Raw genomic sequence first — 18956 nt, forward strand, 5'->3', positions numbered from 1 at the left:
TGACTACAAGTCTGGAGTTCCCGGTGCAAACTCCAGGCCCCGGGTGTAGTGGGGACCTGTCATCGTTATGGGGGATAGCAATTTGACATGAATTTAGAGAACTCGATGGTGGGATTTCCAGGCCGGCCCTCTCTCCTAGCGACCACGGACACCGTCTAACGCCGACCCGGACTGGATTCTTTTTGATAGAGATCCCTGTCGGACCATGGAAGGTACCTTGATAGTAACTCGGATGGTGGAAACAGACTTGTCTCAGGCTCAGCCATGTTGAAGCACTGACTTTCACCCCCTCCCCCTCCCTTCTTCTGCACGCCATCGGCCATAGCATGCTACTACTGCCTACTAAAAAGTAGCAACTAACGACTGTCAACTAAGTGCTCCCTCCTGTCCTCTTCTGGAGTTTCTGATACGTACAGGAGGTTATCTGTTGGACGCCCGAGCGGGTACTCGGCGTGACGCCGTCCGATGGAGAGGGGGGGCGAAGGGGGGAGTAGTTGGAACCCTGTGCTCCAAGCCTCCAACTCCTCCCTTCTGGACCCTGGAGAGTCCTCCCTCCTTCCTGATCGACAGTAGTACGGACTGAGTTTACCGGTGCACACTTGTTACGGGGTTCGAGCTCTACACTGACGTTCGGGCCATCCCATCTGTAACGACTGGCCCGGCCCTCGGATAGTTTCGTCGACTCTACCTGCTCAGTGCTGACCGATCGCCGGACACTCTCCTTTCCGCGCTCAGGAGATTCTCAGTTTTCTCGCTGCACGGACGCCGCGCCAAAGCTCACATCTCCCGGATTTTTCGTTACGATGGATTAGACTTTGAACACTATTCGCCGGTGAGAAGTCTCTGCCTGGAGGCGGTCTGCTCTTGCGCTGCATGTCTAGGTTCATCGACAGTCAGTGCAACTCTTGGTCTGCTCCCCTTGAGTGGTGTCTACACGGTTCGTTTCGCGGTGCGCAAGGGCTTGATTCAGCGACCGGTCAAAGTCTGTCTGTCGACCTTATCTTCGGCATGTCGCTTTCAGTGCGCCGAAGCGAGTGTTCGCGCGCCGCCTCAAAAGCCATCGCTCGTGCTTGGATTCTCAACAACTCCTCGCTTGCGATGGACATCTGGAGATATACTTTTTTATCTTTACACCGCGATTTAGCCCGATCCTGTCGCCGGTCAATATCAGTGGGCCTCGATGGTAAGATGGGCGATGGCTTGATGTGAAGCTTTCCAAACTCCAAAGATTGTGCTGTTCTACCATAGGCCCAGAAGAGAAAACCGCTCCACAAAGCAGACCTTAATACCTGATAACACAGGAAACCTAGTGGAGTGGAGGGGCTTTATCATCGCCAGTCCCACAGACTACCCCGTAGCGAATCCCAACGTCAAAAACACGTGTACTCCAGTGTCCATACTCCAGACTCCAGACTCCGGAGAACAGACACATTGCAGGTCCCCATGGGGGAGGATCTACCATTGGGGGATGAATCGCTCGCGTATCATTACAGATTGAGTGCACATAGTGCGCGAGACGAGACGATATCGTCCAGGATACTCGCGATCTGTCAATATGCCTGCAGTCTCCGAAGTATATTGAAGTGAAGTTGCAAGACACGGCTACGCCGTGTCTCCCGAGGAGAAATTGGGTCGAATCAGTGGTGTGTTGGGAGCTTTGACATCTGTGGTGAGCAGCAACAAAAGTAGCCCTAACATACACCAGCCATGGTGAGAATTGTGGCAGCCAATCCTGCCTCTTCCCCTCCTCTTCCTGCTTTTGCTGCGTGTCCGAGCATGATCTTTGAAGAAGAGCTGCTCTATGTGTTTAGAGTAAAAGCATGCATTAATCTGTGCATCTGTGCATTGACGGGAGCGAACATACCCGGGCGAAAGCCCATGCTTGTCCTATATCGGACCATCTGACTTTTGAGACGAGCAGGGAGCCGACACGAGCGACATGCTGGATGTAGACCAAGCTGTCGCATGGATGTTGGTGTACCTGGAGAGGAGCTGCCTATAAGCCACCACAACTTCAGACCATTAAACCATAGCTGCATACAGGCAATTCAATCCATAGATTCCATCATTATTATTACTCTTTTTGCAAATTTCAAAAACGAAGCAAAGCCCCACTCGTCACAAGTCGACACTCGACAGACGGCCAGAACAGACTGTGCTGCGGGTGAGGCACACAGACTGTGATAGTGGAGCGTCTAGGGGGTTTACATGCTGCTTTAGTTTGCAGTAGACTGAGGCCAAAGCACAGAAGACTGCTGAGGTTGATAGTCTAGCTCTGTAGTGTGCATGAGCATTCCAGGCAGGTGAGTCGAGATTTCGGATTAAGTTGATCGGCTTACTTGGTTGTTGAAACTAATTATTCTATAATTGTGGCCAGATCACTGTATGTACCAGTAGTTGTGCTGTTTGGGGTTATTATTATTATTATTATTATTATTATCATCCTTGGGACGAAAGGTGCACAGACTGCCCGATATCATCCTGGTTCTGATGGCCATACCGCTACGAGGTGTCTGTCTATCTTATGATATGCATACTTCTGCGGATCAATCGGATTACCATACAATAACGTCGCAGGGATTCGGATATACATACAGAGAGTATAATATCTACAGCCAATAAACCCGCCTCGTTCATATCATATCGCTGCTCTGGCGGTGGCAGCTCTCATCCATCCTGATCCATGCAGCATCAAGATAGCTAAGCTAGCTCTATTCTACAGCAACACATGACACCTAGCAAACATCAGACATGCATCTTACCACCCACATTGTTCTCTACAGTCTATCTATAGCCGACTTGTCTTCTACGTCTTCACTCTTCTGCTCCTCCCATGTCGCTCTCGAACCTCTCCCCCCTCTCCCCCCTCTCTCCTCCTCCCATCCTCCCATCCTCCTCCCCCGCTACTCTCCCCCAAGCTATCCTTGACACGAACGCCATCGCCCTCCCATTAGCCCGGATCGCCAACGGTCCGATATGACGGGCCATGGCACCCTGTCCAACTGGACCGGGTCTGCCTGGCACAAAGTATATCTATATCGATGAGGTCCACGATCCTCATGCAGTGTACCTATACCTCCACAGCCAAGCGGGCTATTTATTGTTGCCCCCCTGGGACGGGGGCACAGATCCGAGCGCGCGTCAGCCTCGGGAAGGGGAAAGCGAAAGGGCAGGAGGGGAAGCGAAGCAAAGACTTGCCCTTCGACTCAACCCCCCCCCCTCCTCCTCCTCCTCCTCTCTGCTGCGCAGCACTCCCATACCACTGACCACTACCAGTGGGCGAGTAGGGTATGACTCGCCTCAAAAGCCAATGACCCAAGGCACCATCTTTCTTTCTTTTGCTCCCCTGGAGAAAAGGCGAAACGGACGGGAAGATCCAGATCTAGATCCGCTTTACTCTTCAATCTACCTTCCGCACCTAGCCCGGATATCACGGAAGGGGCGCGTAAGCATCTCGATCAGCTGGTTCTTGTCGGATTTCTGGGGGGGGGGGGTGGTATCGTGGTATACTTACTTCCCTGCCTCGGGAACTAGGTGGACAGTTGATACCAAAACATCTGATTACGAACACTGGAATCGGAAAAAAAAAAAAAAAAAAAAAAAGAGAGAGAGAGAGATAGAGGGAAAAAATGACGAATGACACGCATAGAAAAACGCCTGCAATCATCCATATCACACACTCTCACTCTCACTCTCACTCTCACACACAAAGCCCATACCCAGAGCCCCCAGTGCGGGGCGCAGAAGCGCAGAACAGTGTTGTAACGTGCACACACTGTCCTCCTGCCAACTCATCGCCCTCAATGGGGGCCAGGGCCCAAGGCATGGGTAAGTGAGTTTCCCCAAGCGCACGGCCGTGTTTCTGACACTGCGAGACGCCGCTCAATCATTCCAGCATCCCCTGCAGCTTGACGGTAGATTGAAGATGGGGGAGTTTCGAGTTTCACCTTTTTGACTTCTCACTCTCTCCCTTTCAATCTCAATCTCAATCTCAATCTCAATCTCAATCTGAGAAACTCAAAAGTCCCATACCCAAAATCCAATGTCCCACCACGCCCCGCAAGCCGCCGCCATCGCGGTCTCGGCTCGTCTCATCTCGCCTATCTCCCATCTCCCATATCACTTCTGCAACGAATAATCTATAACCAAAACCCAGACGCCTTACAAAGCGGGAACAAAAGACCTAAAAATGCACGAACATCAACATTAATTAACTTAACATAGAACTAAACATTCCACACCGTCCGTCGATTCGAGCGTCCCCCCGCGGTGGATGGTGGCTGACTCCACGTCCTTCTCTAATGGCTCCCCCTATCCTCCTACAGCGTGGTATGTACCCTCGCCACAACGACCAAAGCTCGAGGATGGATGGTGGTCTAGCTAGGTATCTATCTATCTACCTACCTATCTATTAGTCCATTGATGCATGTACCTACGTATTCTATGTATCTGTCGGCGCCACCGTACGCGCATAATCGGTGGCAAAGTGAAGGGCAGATAGCAAAAGTAGGATGGAGGTGTGGAGGGTGGAAGAGGGGAGTGGATAGTTACGATGCGAGGCAAAGCCGTCTCCTGGTGTTGGTGTTGGTGTTGGTGCTGGTGCGACTTTGACGTTCCTCCTGCGGTTCGGTTGGGAATGTTACTCTCGCACAGGCAGATGTGGATTCGATGCTATATGGACAGATGTATTATTGCTATCGTGGGGTTCTGATTGGAGGGGGGGGGGGGGGGGTGGCGTGTTGTATAGTGGCGAGGATGGGATTTGCATTCTGGAATTTCTGCTCGATGATGAAAGGGATCAAGGTGTTGTAGTTGGTGGGTGTTTGTGGCAGAGAATGGGGTCTCTGTTCTCGTTCATTCTGGATGATTCTTTGGGCTTGTGGTAATCGTGCTGATGAAGCTGCGTGGAGGACGAGGGGGATGAAGAGTCGTATCGGACTGTCTATGAGTCTAGTACTTATGTCGTACATTGTATGACCCCATGCTACCTACCACTTTGCTTGGGGGTTGATTCCCATACTGCAAGCATTCCGAATCGGTTGATACTCGAAGATGAAAGAAGTAGGATTTCAAGGTCACATTAAGCCCTTCACTATTATAATCATAACCTCTGTGTATGTCAGGAAAAGAAAAGAACTTGAATGGAAAAAGAAAAAAAGAAAGCAAAAAAAAAGAAGAGTTCCATCCGTCAGAGACCTGCTCATGACGATAGAAAAGAAGTGAAAATATACAAAGCAAGCCCAAAGGTTCATACAGCCGCCGGTATATATGTGCAATGCAATGCAATAAGGTCGCCCTCATCAAGTGTAACAAGACAGTCTGGTTTTGTCTTCCCCGTATATTAAACAGATACAGTAGCAATCAAATCAAATTGTTCATGAAAACATGTCCATTCATCATCGAAGTCGTTATCATCGGCTCATAAGATTGGGGTACCGGAGGGTCCCACCTCTCAAACACTGGCAGTTCTTCGTTTCACCTCGCTGGGTTTCTGCGCGTACGCGATCAACAATCGGAATCCAGTGCCTCGTTTCTGACATTCGCGGAGGACGCGCTTGTCGGCCCAGATGCTGAGACTGGCGTCCCCGTTCGGAGGAACTGGGATCTCATAGCATCTTGTGTACCACCAACGTCCCACTTTGGCGACTATCTTTCGTATAGACTCGTCGTTCGAAGGAGACGGGGACGGATCGGAAAGAAGATCCCCAAGAGACAGATCAGTATCGTTGGACGGCGATTTGCCATGCCACTTAGGTTGCCGCGTGCTCATGGAGGAGCTCGTCAGAGCTGAAAATGCAGTTGAAGGCGTGCTCGTGGCCGCCAACGTGGAAGGATTCGAAGACGAAGTCGAGGTTGAAGAGCCAGAGGATCTGAAAATCACCCCCGTCACCGGAATCCGCACCATGCAACGCCTGAGATTGTCAAACCCATGTCGTCCCAGCAGTTTCTGAATGCTGTCACTTGCGGGCTTCAGGCTGATGCTAGAGTCGAACAAATAAGTTCTCTCTTTAAGGTTCCTAACAGCTTTGCGAGTCTGGATGCCCATGTTGACCATGTCCAGGTCAAGCAGACTCATTTCCATGTAACCCCCAGGGCGGAGTACACGCTTGCATTCAGACACAAGGTTGTTCTGGACGCTGTCGGGGCATACTGGTAGAAAGCGGAGCACGGTCACTGTAAAATACCCCTTGCTGAAAGGGAATTGTTGCTCCAGGCTGGCCTGATAAACGGTGTGGTGGTTCGCTGGAGGTTGCCAGGCAGCTGGGTGTTTTGACGCAGTTGTCGCCGGCCCGTCCGTCAGGCAATACACGTCAGCGTTGGGATAGGTTAGGGCACAGTAAAATGACCAATCGTGGTTCCCTAGACCATCAATGACAAGTATTCGCTCTTGCTCTCCGCTTCGGACATGGTTGTGCGCCGGGCTAAACAGCACCCGTCCAAATGACAGCCAGCGGCTCGTCATAAGGGATCCTGATCGAATATTTGTTTGAGCAGTTGGGCCATCTCTGTCACGCTCGGCAATGTCAAATAAGACGGTGTTACGTTGCCGGCAGGTCTCAAAAGTCTCAGAGAGGTTCAAGGAGGACGAGCTGAGGAACGCAGCTTGCCGCTCAACAGGCGCAAGCGAGGTTGAAGGATCTTCAACACCAACAGCCTCGGTCTGATTCTCGTCCCGATCATAGCAGTAGCTGGCAATAATGTCGCTAAATGAAGGCTGTGAAGACGGAGCTATGGAGGAATGCAGCGCTGACACAATAGTGGAACGCCGTAGGTGAAACGAGCTCTCACTTGGCTGAGGTGATGATGGCGTGAGAGCCACGGTTGGATTCTCGGCGAGAGAAACAGGTGAACGTCTGTCAAAATTCGCATTGAGTTCGGCTTGGAGTGCCTTGCTTGCCCTCGTGGCCAAACCCAACTTCTCGTCCTCCATGAATTCCTCCAAGGGATTCGGCTTTGCTATCTTCGGGGAGAGGACGTGATCAATCAGGTCGTCATATTCTCCCCACACCTCGTCTTCTGTGGGTTCTGAACCGGGCTTTGGAAGAACAGCAGTGACAGCAGCCAAGGTCTCAGATCCACTTGAAGTGGAAACCATTGAGTCCTGCCTAGGGGAGAACGCCAGAAATTCGTCTCGAGGATAAGGACCGGCAATAAAATCAAGAGCACTCGTCAGGATTGGGTCGCCAAACGGCTGCATGAGGTTGAATCCAAGGCCTGCCGGACGACTGGCAGAACTTTCTGCCCGTGGAGTGAATGCAGACTGACTCGACATCTGCAGCTCGAATAGGCTGTTCGTCACAGGTGCAGCAAGAGACGGAGAATCAGCCGGGCTAAAGGGCCTAGAAAAGGACTGCATTGCCGGTTTGTGTTGCCTATCCCTCCTCGACACTACCTCAGGAATGCGACCGACCGATGCCAATCGCCGCGGACGCTTTTCATACGCGTCTGGGCTATTGTCGGTAAGCAAAGGGTCCTTATTGAAGTAGACCTTTGGTGAGACAGGACGATCTCGGCAGAATTCGCCTTGTAGCTTCGGAGGAGATGGAAGCAGAATGGACAGGCTTGGTTTTCTAATATTCAAAGCTGCTGGAATCTCCACTCGTGAGTCTGAGTCCTCGATCTCAGTCGGTGGTGATTCTTCGAGATGGTGAAAGATTTCTTCCAAGGGGTCCGAATCAGTGTCCACCAAAGCATAGTGCGCCACAGGACGGGATACTGAGGCCGGGGATATGGTGGCATGCAACTTAGGAGTTAAGGGCGTTTCGATGGCCCTTGATATCGACTTTTTCTCTTTCTGCACACTCCCATTTCTGTGGAAGAAGCTCCATTTCAGTCCCTTGGTTTTTTTCGGTCGCTGATCTGGCTGACTCGACGGCTCGCTTGCCATGACGCTACTTTGTGAGACGCCGCTGCTCAGTGGGAGCAGACTGCCATTATTCTTTGTGCCGGGCTGACAGGATATATCCGCATGCAGGATACTTTGCGTCGCAGAGGTGTCTTTGGCGGGACCGACTGCAGCTTTCGTTGTTGGATCAGGAACATCCACTTTAGCACGAGCTGTGGCCAGAGTGGAACCAACTGGGTAAGGGTTGTTACGTTCACGTCCGGCCACGGATGTAGCGAGCGACTCGCTTGAATATACGGCAAGGTCTCTTCCATGCAGTTGGACCTGGTCTAGGGCAGACGCCGTGCTGAGACCACTCATACTCTGTGCACTTTGGGTCTTCGCCAATGTGGCACCATTCACCCCTCCTCCACCAGTGATAATCACAGGCTCCAGGCGATCAAGCAAGAAATCATCAAGATCCAAATCTGGCCGACTCCTGTTACTTCCCTTGCTGCTAGACACAGACCTCGATGTAGTACCATTAGTGCTAGTCGATCTTGCTCTGCTATCACTGCTACCGACACTTGACTTTCGACCGCGTTGTGCGTACCTACCATAGGCTTCATGGCCTGTCCCAGCTGCTGGGCCTTTGCGTATGGATCGGTTCTCTCCGAGGCTTTGTCCATTCATGTCGGGCTTAGACTTTTTAGGGAAGAGACCGAATCGTCTGGACTTTGCAGAGTTTGTAGCATCCTGTTTAGCTTTGGGGTCTTTGGTCGGGATATGGGGCGATTTCCGTAATATCTCGGGAGAATTATAAATGGGCGCCGGTAATCGAGAAGAGCTTCTTGACTGCAACGAATCCACTGACGTCGCTGCTGAGGGATTGGTGATCAGTTGATTACCGCCCATAGTAACTGAGCTAGCCCCTGATCCGCGTCGGTTGCGGCTCAAAGTGATAGGTGCTAGATTGCTTCGGATCACAGGAGAAGGCTCAAGCACCAACCGATGGGTTCCTTCTCTGCTGGGCCTTGAGGGGATAAGTCCGGAATCACGAGCCGGCCCTCTTGTTGCTCTCCGGGATCCACGATCCTCGACAATACGACTTTTGCGCTCCTGGTCTGTTGCTGAAGACTCTGCCGCAGTCGTCTTGGTCATCCTTGGTAGATTTGATCGTATTGGCATCTTTTGAGTTACTTGGGCGGCAGAAAGTGTTGGCGCTTTCGGAGAACCATTCGTTCGCAGGGGACCATCGTGCTTATCCCTGAGCAACAGTACACTCGGCTCTGCGCCAGGGATCATGCCAGGAAAACCACTGGCCGTCGGATCCATCCAATCATCCTCCGAGGTAGAGTGCTGCACTGACTGTGAGAAGACGGGGAGCCTAGATTGAGAAGGGCTTGGATGCCTGAAGCGAGGACCAACCTTCGCAGAATGAACAATTCCTGGTGAATAGGAAGACAACGAGGTGGGAGTAGAAGTTCTACTCCATATTCCTGGGGATCCAGAATACCTTGTTGAAGGACTGCTGGCGGATGCAAAAACGGGAGTCGGAGGAGGCAGGTTCTGCGTCGCAGACGTGGCCCTTAGACTAGCGAGTTCACGAGGCCCTTGATCTGTCACTTGATCTGTCACTTGATCTGTCACTTTGCTTGCAACCCTGAAGTTCGAAGTAATTGGTGACGGCTTCGGTTTGGGTATGGCCGTCTGCTTCTCTGCAGATTGCGAAGGCCCGTCCGCAATGTAAGCAGGACCAATATCGCTGGGGATGATCACACTCAACTTCCCCGGCTTTGCAGTTACCGGTTTGGGGTTGTTTTGGTCAGTACTCTGTCCTATTGTCGGCGCCCTCCGACGCAAAACGTTGCGAGGTCTTTCACGTGTAGACCCCGGTGGTTTATTTGCAGTTGCTGCAATGGTGGGTTGTAGTATGGGTCGAGCTGGGGATATTGTGGTGGACGGGAAATCCGATGCAGAGGGCGGCGGATGAGTACTTGCTCTAGGCAGTGACGAGGCAGAGACGTTGTTGCTAGCTATAGATCGTAAAAGAACTGAAGACGCTATGAGCGAGCTACTACGCTCTGCGTCTGAAAAGGAAGATGATCTAATACTTCTAGTTGCCGAGCCCATGGATTTCGGAAAAGGTAGCCTCGAGGCTACCGCACCAGGGTGACCGGGGGTTCTAGAAGAAGGCTGCATCACCGAAGATGTCATGGTCCGACTTTGGGAAGCAGGATCCCTCAGCTTGGGTATACGGCCACCATCGGACTTGTACGACATGGTGCAACTTGGCTCTGATACCCAGTTTCAGCCCGAGGACCAATGTTTCAGTGATGAGCGGAGGATATTGCGAATATGGAATCATGCCGTCGAGAGATCGTAACTCCTAGCAGATTATAACGCTGTGTGATCAACACCACGGTCAGACGTCGCAATTAATTGAAAGTATATTTCACAAACCTCTTTCATTGCATCGTATTTGAACCTGGAAAGGAGAAGCAATGTGGCGGTCCTTAGTTGATAGGTAAAATAATTGCAAACGACCGGCGAGAGCAAGGGTATCTAGAACATATAGAAAACAATAGCAAACGCTTGAGTAAAGGTGCGAAAAACGGCCTGGCGATCAGGTACTAGCAACTCAGGCAGAAAGAATAGATAACGTGATGAAGGGTCAGTTGTGGAGTGACCTGAAGATATACAATATCCTGTAGGGCCAAAAAAAAAGTATTATATAAAAAAAAGGTCGAGTTATACTTTGCACTGCAGCCGATCAGGACATGCAGCTGCTCCGCCACAGTACCGAGTCACTCGTGGCTAAACTGTCAAACTTGTCAGGCTGAGTCTGCACGACCACGTCACAGAAAGCAGGAAAAACGCAGGAAATGAAATGGCAAGAGGATAAGAGACCAGCTGTACAGGAGAAAAGAATTGGAAGAGGCAGAAAATAAGACGAGGGAAAAATGAAGCGAAGAGTGTAAGAGGAGGAGGGGGAAGGAAAGATTTTGACTCAGGAACAGTGTTACTTACTCATGGGATGAATGTGCATTTCGCAAGGCTTTGCCTCGAGGAAAGGGGAAATTTACAGACCAATTAGAAAACCATTCGCATGGTACAGAGTAGCGGGGGAAGGAGAAGAAATTCACCTGCATGTATGCGGTCCATATAATAGGTCGTAGCGAGCATTTGCAGTGCAGATTGTGCGATCGACATCGGCTCTGTTGTCGAGATCTGGATGTGACCGACATGATCATTGGCGAATGTGCCGCAAATTTCTGCTATCAAGAAAGTCAAAGTCGCGCGCTTTTTGAACCTGTCAAAGACACACTCAGCTATAGTGAGCTAGAGCAAGTGGGATTAGTGTCGTTTGAGCATCCACGGCCCTGATGGATTGATGGTAACGGGATCGTGCACAGTAGGACTGGGAGGCCTCTTTGGATGGAGACATGCAAAAATGGCCCACATCTGGGCCCAGCCCGTTGGGCTTGATGGTTTGCGAGTTGCGACATCAGATAGAATGGGAGAAAATGACAGGTTGGACTGCAGTCGAGTGGCGTGAGATAGCGGAAAGGTCCATACTGTAGCACAGTGATCCTGATGAGAAAGTCATCCATCAGTCAGTGCATTCATTGACCAGAATCTGCTCGTAGTGATCAATTATTAGTAGCACATATCAAGCTGATCCATTTCCTACTGGAATCTGCTTGGTCCTGATCAAGGCGCATGGATGTTAAACCTGGGCTGACGTGCAATATAGATCGAATTAGCATCGGACAATTTTTTGGTGGCTTTGGGTTGTTCTTTTCTTAGCCAGTCAGGTGGAACACAGTCAGGCGTCGGCTTAGTGAGCAAGTCAGGTGGTGGTCACTGACCAGTCTGCACTCTGCAGCTAGTTACTGTGCCTCACAGTCTCACTGTCTTGACTCTTGACTCTTGAGTCAAACCCCCGGCGAGACCGATAGGCAAGACTTGTCGATCATTGGCACTAGTTAACTGACGCTTTGGGTTTTTGGAAGACGCGGCATTACAAGACAAAGATATACTTTACCACGAAAGAAACAGTCAGTAATAGGCAGTAGACAGCTTTTAAGGTAACTATACGGGGTATCCAGTAGTATGATTCTGGTTTACTGTGTTCCATTTTCATTGAGAGTGCCTCTATTCCTGCGTACTTCTTACGAGAGTCCTCATCACCGTTTAGGTCGGCCAGTATGTGATGTTCGTTGCGTTTGGTACTGGAAGGTTCGCCCCGGCCCTCCACCATAACCATGGATGAGCGATAAATGCGGAAGGAGAACAGCGATAAGTGTCTGCGACTTGCGAGAGCGATCCACTGTTGTACAGACAATGATAGAGATAGCGATTGTTCGATTCTGAAGCCAGCCAGTGACTTTGGTTCAACGCCTCGCGAGGTGAGTTGGGGCTTTGAGCCAAATCGGCAACCCTGCGGATAAGAACCCTGATTGGACTCATGCAATCTACGCCAGTGGATTGGAATCTCGAATCCAAACAGTGAAAATTTGTGGAGTTGCTGAGCCGTGGGTCTTTCCGATCCGCCGCTAAACGGGCAACGAGCGATGGTTGATTGTGATTGACTGGAACCTTGGTCCAGAATGGCATCTATCTAGCGACGACTCAACAAACGAGACGCGGGGCAGGACGAATTCTACCCGCCCGGTTAAAGACCATATCAAGCACAAAGGACCTTTCGACAATCGCATTCGTCAGAGCAAAAAGCAATGACCCTTGTAATGTTGGAGATCCTTAGCGGGGACGGCGGTAATTCGAGAGTGCTCACAGGGGGCCAGAGCTCAGATGTTGAAGCGGGAAGTCTAGACAAAGACCGAAGGCTATTGATAGATACCAATCATGCGGTGCTTGACACAGTCAAATTGTTAGGTAGTCACGTCTGGAGAAAGTTGAGCCTGGAGAAGGATGGTAGGAGAGTCAGAGCATGGATGATACGAGTTGTGGGAAGCCCATGGAGAGACTCGCATCCAAGCATGTTGTGCAGCACTACGGCAGAATTAATTGCCGATAGTCGGTAGCAATCGAGGCCCTTCGCATGAGTTAAGAATGAAGGCGCTGGTTCGCTGCAGGAACCGCTCCTGGAGGGCTAAGGGAAAAGCCTAATGCACTTTTCAGCTGACTTGATCGACCTGACACGAGGATGGTTGAATACAAGAGATAGAGAGCGGTCTGTACTCCGTACTCTGTCTGCCCTCTTTCCCTTAGCAGCACGAACATTCAAAATTTAGGATTGTTGGGACTAGTATCTCATTTATGGCTTAGTTGTCCCAGATTATATTGCCAGTGATATCACCGACATTTGTGTACTCAGTGCAAGAGCCTGACCGAGTCGCGTCCGCATAGCCTATTTTTCAGGCACAATCAGGAGAATTGACCTAGGTAGAAAACAAATCTCACAAGTCTTTAATCATGTTTGTAATAATATTCCATACGCAAATCCCCTAACGCCAGCACATCAAAACTCAAGGAAATGAGGAAAAGAGCGAGTTACAGATGGTGAAATACAAGTGAGGAAAGAAACATCAGTGACCTCATTCGACAAGTTTACGCAGCAGTCGCGAATCTCTTCTTCCGGGCTTCCATAGCGAGACGATCCTTCTCGCTCAACCCACTCTGCTGATTATTCTTGGGGCCATTCCCTTCGCCGCGTTGGTTTTGGTTTTGGTTGCGGTTTCCACGATCTCTGCCCCGGAATCTGTTTCTGCCTCCAACGTCACGTCTCTTGCCTCCCCGTGTTGCTTGCTCATTGTCAGTACGACCTCTCTTGCGGGGCTTCTCTGTCGGAAGAGCCTCGTCCAAGCCCTTCACACCACTGCCGGTAGTTTCCTGAACGCCCGTGCCGAAGCGCTTCGCTCTCTCCAGCTGCTTCTCTGCGTCCGCAATAGCAGCCTTGGAATCCTCTGTGATACCGAACTTCTCCGCTCTGGCCTTGCGTTTCCTCAATTCCTCCTCCAACTCAGTCACGGGAAGACCCATTGAGTAGTCAGGTGCCGGTTTCGCTTCCGCCTCTGTGGTAGTAGCTGGCTCGGCGGGTGCTGCCTCCGTTCCCTCATGCCCTTGTGCTCCACTCTCAGCTGATGGCGCAGCTCCCTTCGACTCAACCTTAAGATCATCCGTAGTAGCAGGGTTGGTATCGAGTTTCTGGTTCGTAACAGCGACCGGGTTAGCCACCGCACCCTGGCCGCCAGCAGCAATCGCAGCGGCGCCAGCTTCAGTAGAAGGCTTCGCTGGTTCGGCAGCAGCGACGTCATCATCCTCCCAATCAATAACATCATCTGCAGTGTCGGTCTTGGGAGCAGAGGCAGGGGCTGGCGCAGCCTGGGCTTTGTTATCATCCTCCTGGAGACGAGCGACCATCTCCGCCTTCTTGCCGGTGTGAGGGAGCGAGCGAGATTTTAATATCTCCACAAGCTCCGCGTTCGTCTTCTTGCTGTAGTCGGTGGCCATTGTGATGGGTGATGTACGGTTATGGTAGGGAGTGTTGTTGTTTTTGCTTAGGAATCGGACGTCAAAGGACAGGTTCGCGCGAAATGATTTCTTTGCGCTTCGGAATCCGGAGGGGTGTAGTTGGAATGATTCGCGCAATAAACACCAAAGCCAATAGCGTATATGTGATAATTGGGATAAAATTGATGAAACTTTGCGACAATTGACAGTAGCAAGCAGATGAATCAACGCGCGAAACAATCGCGCAGTGCGATTAAGCTGTGGTTTGTTTCCTCTCGGGAAGTATCACGTGATATGACATCTGCCTAGTTCCTGGCTCAGCTTTCCTCTCCTACCTCTCTCTTTTCATTTTTCTACTCTGTCATGGGCTAGCCTTAAGAGAAAGCCACCATTGTAACCTATGTGCTGTATGCACACCAGCCTGTACCCCATCAGTACACAGTTATTTGCAGCACTGTCCTTATTGATGGATGGGCGTGGGGTCCAATCCCAGTCCAGTGGTCTTCCAGCCAATATGCCATGCTTCCGGTTGCACGAAAACTACCTACGCTGCAAGTTTAATCGGAGCTTCCGAAAACTTGACAGCTGAAAATTCAAGGGAGCTCTCTGATCCTGGTAGGCTTAGAGCTTCTGACATGGCACCATACAAGCAGTTGTGGCAAATCCAAGGCAATGCCACTGCGCCACAACAATCATGTGATCTACACCATATCAGGTTATTGCCATTGTTGTCAACAATGTGGCTTCATCATCCATACTGATAGCTGACGTCCTAGTTGATTGGGATGTCTTTCGAATATCAAGGAGTAAATTTGTTTTGTAGAACGTATGGCTTGATGATGCCAACTCATAGTGGACAATGTTCTCAGGCCTTCGTGGTGACATCCATAGACGGAATCACAAACCTAAGTCTAATTCACAACAATCTCGGTGGCACCGACCTTCTCAGCCTCCCGGTTTAACCCATCAATCTCGGCTTGGACATACGGGATACCAGTCTCCAGCCTCTCTTCATGAGTGAGCTGCTCAATCTCCCCAGGGAAATAAATTCGATCTACTCCTGCCATCGTCTCGGAGCCCACCACTCGTTGGTATAGATAATCCATGCGTTCCTTGAACTCCTCCAGCCCCATGAAAAGGTCTGGCTTGATAGCGACAAGGAAATGTCCTACATCAGCCAGCTTGGAAGGGTCATACGGGTTGGTGACATGTCCTGCAAAAGCAGACCCAGACAGCACCCCCGAGAACACGTCCATCATGACCGCCAATGCAGACCCCTTGGGCCCTCCCATCGGCAACATCACTCCCTCAAGCGCCTTGTTTGGATCATCCGTCGGCCGTCCCTCGCCATCCAAAGCCCAATCACCCGGAATTTTCTCGCCGCGCCTCGCAGCCTTGTAGATCTTGCCCCTCGCCGCAACCGAGGGCGCCATATCCAGTATAAACGGTTTCTCCTTGCCCCCCGGTGCACCACACGCCAACGGGGATACCCCCATCAGTTTCTCCCTGCCACCCCAAACAGGCAGCGCTGGCGATGAATTTGTGAAAACCAAACTCATCATCCCCGCCTCGATGGCCTGCTGCACAACCCACGCAGACATCCCGAAGTGATTTGAATGCTTCACCGAGACGAATCCAATCCCGAACTCGCGGGCCATCTCGATCGCCCGCTTCATCCCCATATGGGCGGCAAGGAACCCGAATCCGTTCTGTCCATCTACCTGCGCCACTACGGGGGTGATCTGGTTAAGGACGGGAATGGCCTTGGCGTCCAGTACCCCCTGCCGGACCCGCTCCATGTAAGATGGGATGCGGTTAATGCCATGAGTATCGACTCCACGCAAATCTGCAAGGACTAGGCATTCCGCGATGATGTTGGCGTTTTCCGGAGAGACACCGTTGGCTGTTAGAACAGACTGGACAAAAGCTCGAGCATTGTCTGCTGAGACGAAATGCTTCTTTGTTGTCGTTTCCATTGGTAAAGTAGTCTTCTGTAGAAGTTGAGTATCAAAGTGGAGTTCACGGTGCTGACTCCACTACTTAACAGCCCTCTCTCAACAGCAGTAGAAGAAATAGTCCGAGACTATAGTCTGAGTTTGAACAATACAGACGAATTCAAATTCTGGATAGTTCAAGGACAGGATTTTGTTCCCATCAAGCTCAATGCTTATCCCCGCCAGACAGTCATCTTCTCCACCACAATCTCGGACATTCCCCGCATTTTATATACTATACGGCTACACACCCAGATGAGTCATTTAAGTATGTTGGATGAATCAGAAATCGCATTTTAGGAGAAGATGTCTGAAATAGATGTGCTCCATACATCGTTGTGGGCTCCAACCAAATAAGTAGTTTGATTAGTGCATATGGCTAATGAAAAGAGACGCTGTGCACACAGTTGCGGTACAACTCACATTCCCTCTATCCTCTCCCACTAAAGGCTGCATTAGTCGTTGCATGAATAGCTTAGTTGGAATTATTATAGGTAGGACGAGGATGAAATGGCACGGGGAAATCTACGCACTAAGCAAGGAATGTGTACCTTCCTTCAGGTGTGTTGTCTCTTCGATGGGGACCCTTATATCAAAGTCACCACATGGGAAGTAACCCATCAGACATCCAGGTAATTGGTCATTCTCTTGCCAGAGAGCAGCCTCCAAGTTAGGCCGTAAGGCTCCAGGTGATATTTACCTATAATGAGAATTCTCTGTGCGTATAAATTAGTTATTGGTTAGAATGAGTACTGCGGCCCCCGTCAGGGTAAATCGGATCGCTAGATGACTGCGACATTCCTACAGTTTCTATCATCAGCTGATGGTCTCTTGCAACATGGCTTACTATTCACCTGAGACTGAAAGTTAGAGCGATCATGTGCTTGGAGGTATATCAAAGCGTGGGAAATCAGGTAATATACGCTCCTCTAAATGATGCTTTGTCTTCCTAAAAGACAAACCATCTTCCTTTTTTTTCTGGCCTCATTAATTATCACAAAATATGTATCTGCTCATATTTCTCCTAAGTTGGTCGATTTTGGGATGCTATCATTGCACATAACGGCCTAATGCTTAGTATTCTTCTGCCTTCCCATTCTCTCGAGCCAAGTCTGGAGATTAAAAGTGCCCTCGGTGAGGTCGCGAGAATCGCCAACGAACATGAACGTGTGTCCCAGATCATCGACTGGCTCTTGGCTATCCATGTACTCGATCAGGCAGGCTTTGGTTTGGTAATGGTTCGTCTCGTATGCTGCCAATTTCTCTCCATCTTTCACTGTTTGCACATTATACACAGCACCCTCGACAGTCGCATCCTGTGGACCATCCACCATAGCCGGGTATTGACCCCAGAGCTTGCAGGCATACCCTACCACTTTCGCAGGCCGGAGTTTTGGCTCGTGGTCGAGATCGAGAATGTCGGCCAGTATCTTCGGGTCCATCAGTGTTCCATAAAAGAAGTAGAGCCCTGTGGGTGGATCAAAAAGATCACGCAGAGGAGGCGGATTCGATGACTGATAGTACCAGTCTGGGGGGGGGCGCTTCTCATCTTCAACACAAACGGCGAGATCTTCGACTGAAGATCCTCGGGAGGAGGGGGAGGCGGAGGGGGAGGCGGCGATAATGACGATGAAGAGACGGACATTGTAGCAAGTTGAGATCAAGAGTTATTCAGAGATTGGTATAGAGCAAAACAGCCGAAGAGTTGAAATTTATTCCATTATCCTTCTTGAGGATGTAATGATGTTTTTCTATAACAAGCAGGTCTATTATTCCCCACCATGGTCCAGGCTTCCAAGCTACAATGGATGAAAGGCCCATTGGTGGTCTCGCAGGCATTATGGAGACACTTGCAGCCTAACAACGAAGAAACTAACCATAGAACCAGTATTATTCCGCAGCATACTCTACCCCAAAGCTCTCTTTCTGACCTTTGCAGATAGACGGTGACTGGCCACCAGAAGTATGAGCACGATATACTTCCTAACAGATTTGTTAGTACATGATGCAAAAATGATTACTACTATCGGAATACCTGATCCATCGGCGAAGCCAAGCTTTAACCAGGGAATGTCTTGACCTTTAGTCTTAAGCTTAGGGGGGCAGGAACGCTCGCATCTTTCTTGTACTGGATCCGATGTTTATGCCCTCCAATCCATAGATCAAACATGGGGGCGCCCGTCCTGTGAAGTGGTGCTCTCCCAGAACCAGCGCATTGCTTTTTCGTGCAGTCAATTGGTCTAGGAACCAGGCAAAGACACCGAAGTGTTGGAGGACACCCCACTCAAGACTAATGGAAGTTCATGGAGTATTGTTGGACTGCGCGAGGCGATGCAAGATGCGTCAAATAGCGTAGCAACCGCACCCTTTGCTGTTGGCAAGGCAGATTCGTGACCCGGCGCGCAGGTGTAGTTCTGAGTTCCTCGGCCGATCGCCAAATACTTCAACGTCAATCCGCGAGAAAGCATAGGAAGGATTGAGTTCGTATCGCACAATGGCAGCATGGTATTGGCCCCGATGCAGTTTCCAAGCTGTATTTCGCCGCGTGCTTGGGCGGCCTTAACACGGAGTATAGTTAATGCCCCATTCATAGGGAGAGGTGGAGAGGCCCCGACAGTGATGACTGCAAATAGGAAGCAGATAATCGTCAAGAAATGCAT

The 18956-nt window shown here is 50.5% G+C and overlaps 5 protein-coding genes across 5 annotated transcripts, besides 11 other annotated features; all 5 read right to left on the reverse strand.

Annotated features, from left to right (window-relative positions):
* The first annotated feature begins 2412 nt into the window (after window positions 1-2412).
* Window positions 2413-2439: a microsatellite.
* Window positions 2413-2443: a microsatellite.
* A 769-nt stretch (window positions 2444-3212) lies between these two features.
* Window positions 3213-3237: a microsatellite.
* A 343-nt stretch (window positions 3238-3580) lies between these two features.
* Window positions 3581-3603: a microsatellite.
* Window positions 3604-3677: 74 nt separating this feature from the next.
* Window positions 3678-3703: a microsatellite.
* Window positions 3704-3973: 270 nt separating this feature from the next.
* Window positions 3974-4009: a microsatellite.
* Window positions 4010-4385: 376 nt separating this feature from the next.
* Window positions 4386-4412: a microsatellite.
* A 160-nt stretch (window positions 4413-4572) lies between these two features.
* Window positions 4573-4601: a microsatellite.
* An 851-nt stretch (window positions 4602-5452) lies between these two features.
* Window positions 5453-10108, reverse strand: ACLA_073810 (uncharacterized protein; the record flags this gene model as incomplete). Its single annotated transcript, XM_001275770.1, has 1 exon — window positions 5453-10108. The coding sequence occupies one exon, from the start codon at window positions 10106-10108 to the stop codon at window positions 5453-5455; it is 4656 nt and encodes a 1551-aa protein (XP_001275771.1).
* Window positions 9439-9476: a microsatellite.
* Window positions 10109-13399: 3291 nt separating the features above from the next.
* ACLA_073820 (SAP domain-containing protein) lies at window positions 13400-14302 on the reverse strand (the record flags this gene model as incomplete). The annotated part of the gene is made up of 1 exon (XM_001275771.1): window positions 13400-14302. The coding sequence occupies one exon, from the start codon at window positions 14300-14302 to the stop codon at window positions 13400-13402; it is 903 nt and encodes a 300-aa protein (XP_001275772.1).
* Window positions 14303-15213: 911 nt separating this feature from the next.
* Window positions 15214-16278, reverse strand: ACLA_073830 (Ldh family oxidoreductase; the record flags this gene model as incomplete). The annotated part of the gene is made up of 1 exon (XM_001275772.1): window positions 15214-16278. One exon carries the CDS (start codon window positions 16276-16278, stop codon window positions 15214-15216), a length of 1065 nt encoding a protein of 354 aa, XP_001275773.1.
* Window positions 16279-17363: 1085 nt separating this feature from the next.
* Window positions 17364-17941, reverse strand: ACLA_073840 (gamma-glutamylcyclotransferase family protein; the record flags this gene model as incomplete). The annotated part of the gene is made up of 2 exons (XM_001275773.1): window positions 17364-17764; window positions 17821-17941. 2 exons carry the CDS (start codon window positions 17939-17941, stop codon window positions 17364-17366), a joined length of 522 nt encoding a protein of 173 aa, XP_001275774.1.
* Window positions 17886-17911: a microsatellite.
* Window positions 17889-17913: a microsatellite.
* Window positions 17942-18203: 262 nt separating the features above from the next.
* ACLA_073850 (uncharacterized protein) lies at window positions 18204-18956 on the reverse strand (the record flags this gene model as incomplete). The annotated part of the gene is given in 3 exon segments (XM_001275774.1): window positions 18204-18279; window positions 18407-18536; window positions 18545-18956. Coding segments are annotated over 3 exon segments (618 nt in total).

Source organism: Aspergillus clavatus, genomic scaffold (genome assembly GCF_000002715.2).
Source record: "Aspergillus clavatus NRRL 1 1099423829791 genomic scaffold, whole genome shotgun sequence".
In the NCBI taxonomy this organism is placed as follows: domain Eukaryota; kingdom Fungi; phylum Ascomycota; class Eurotiomycetes; order Eurotiales; family Aspergillaceae; genus Aspergillus; species Aspergillus clavatus.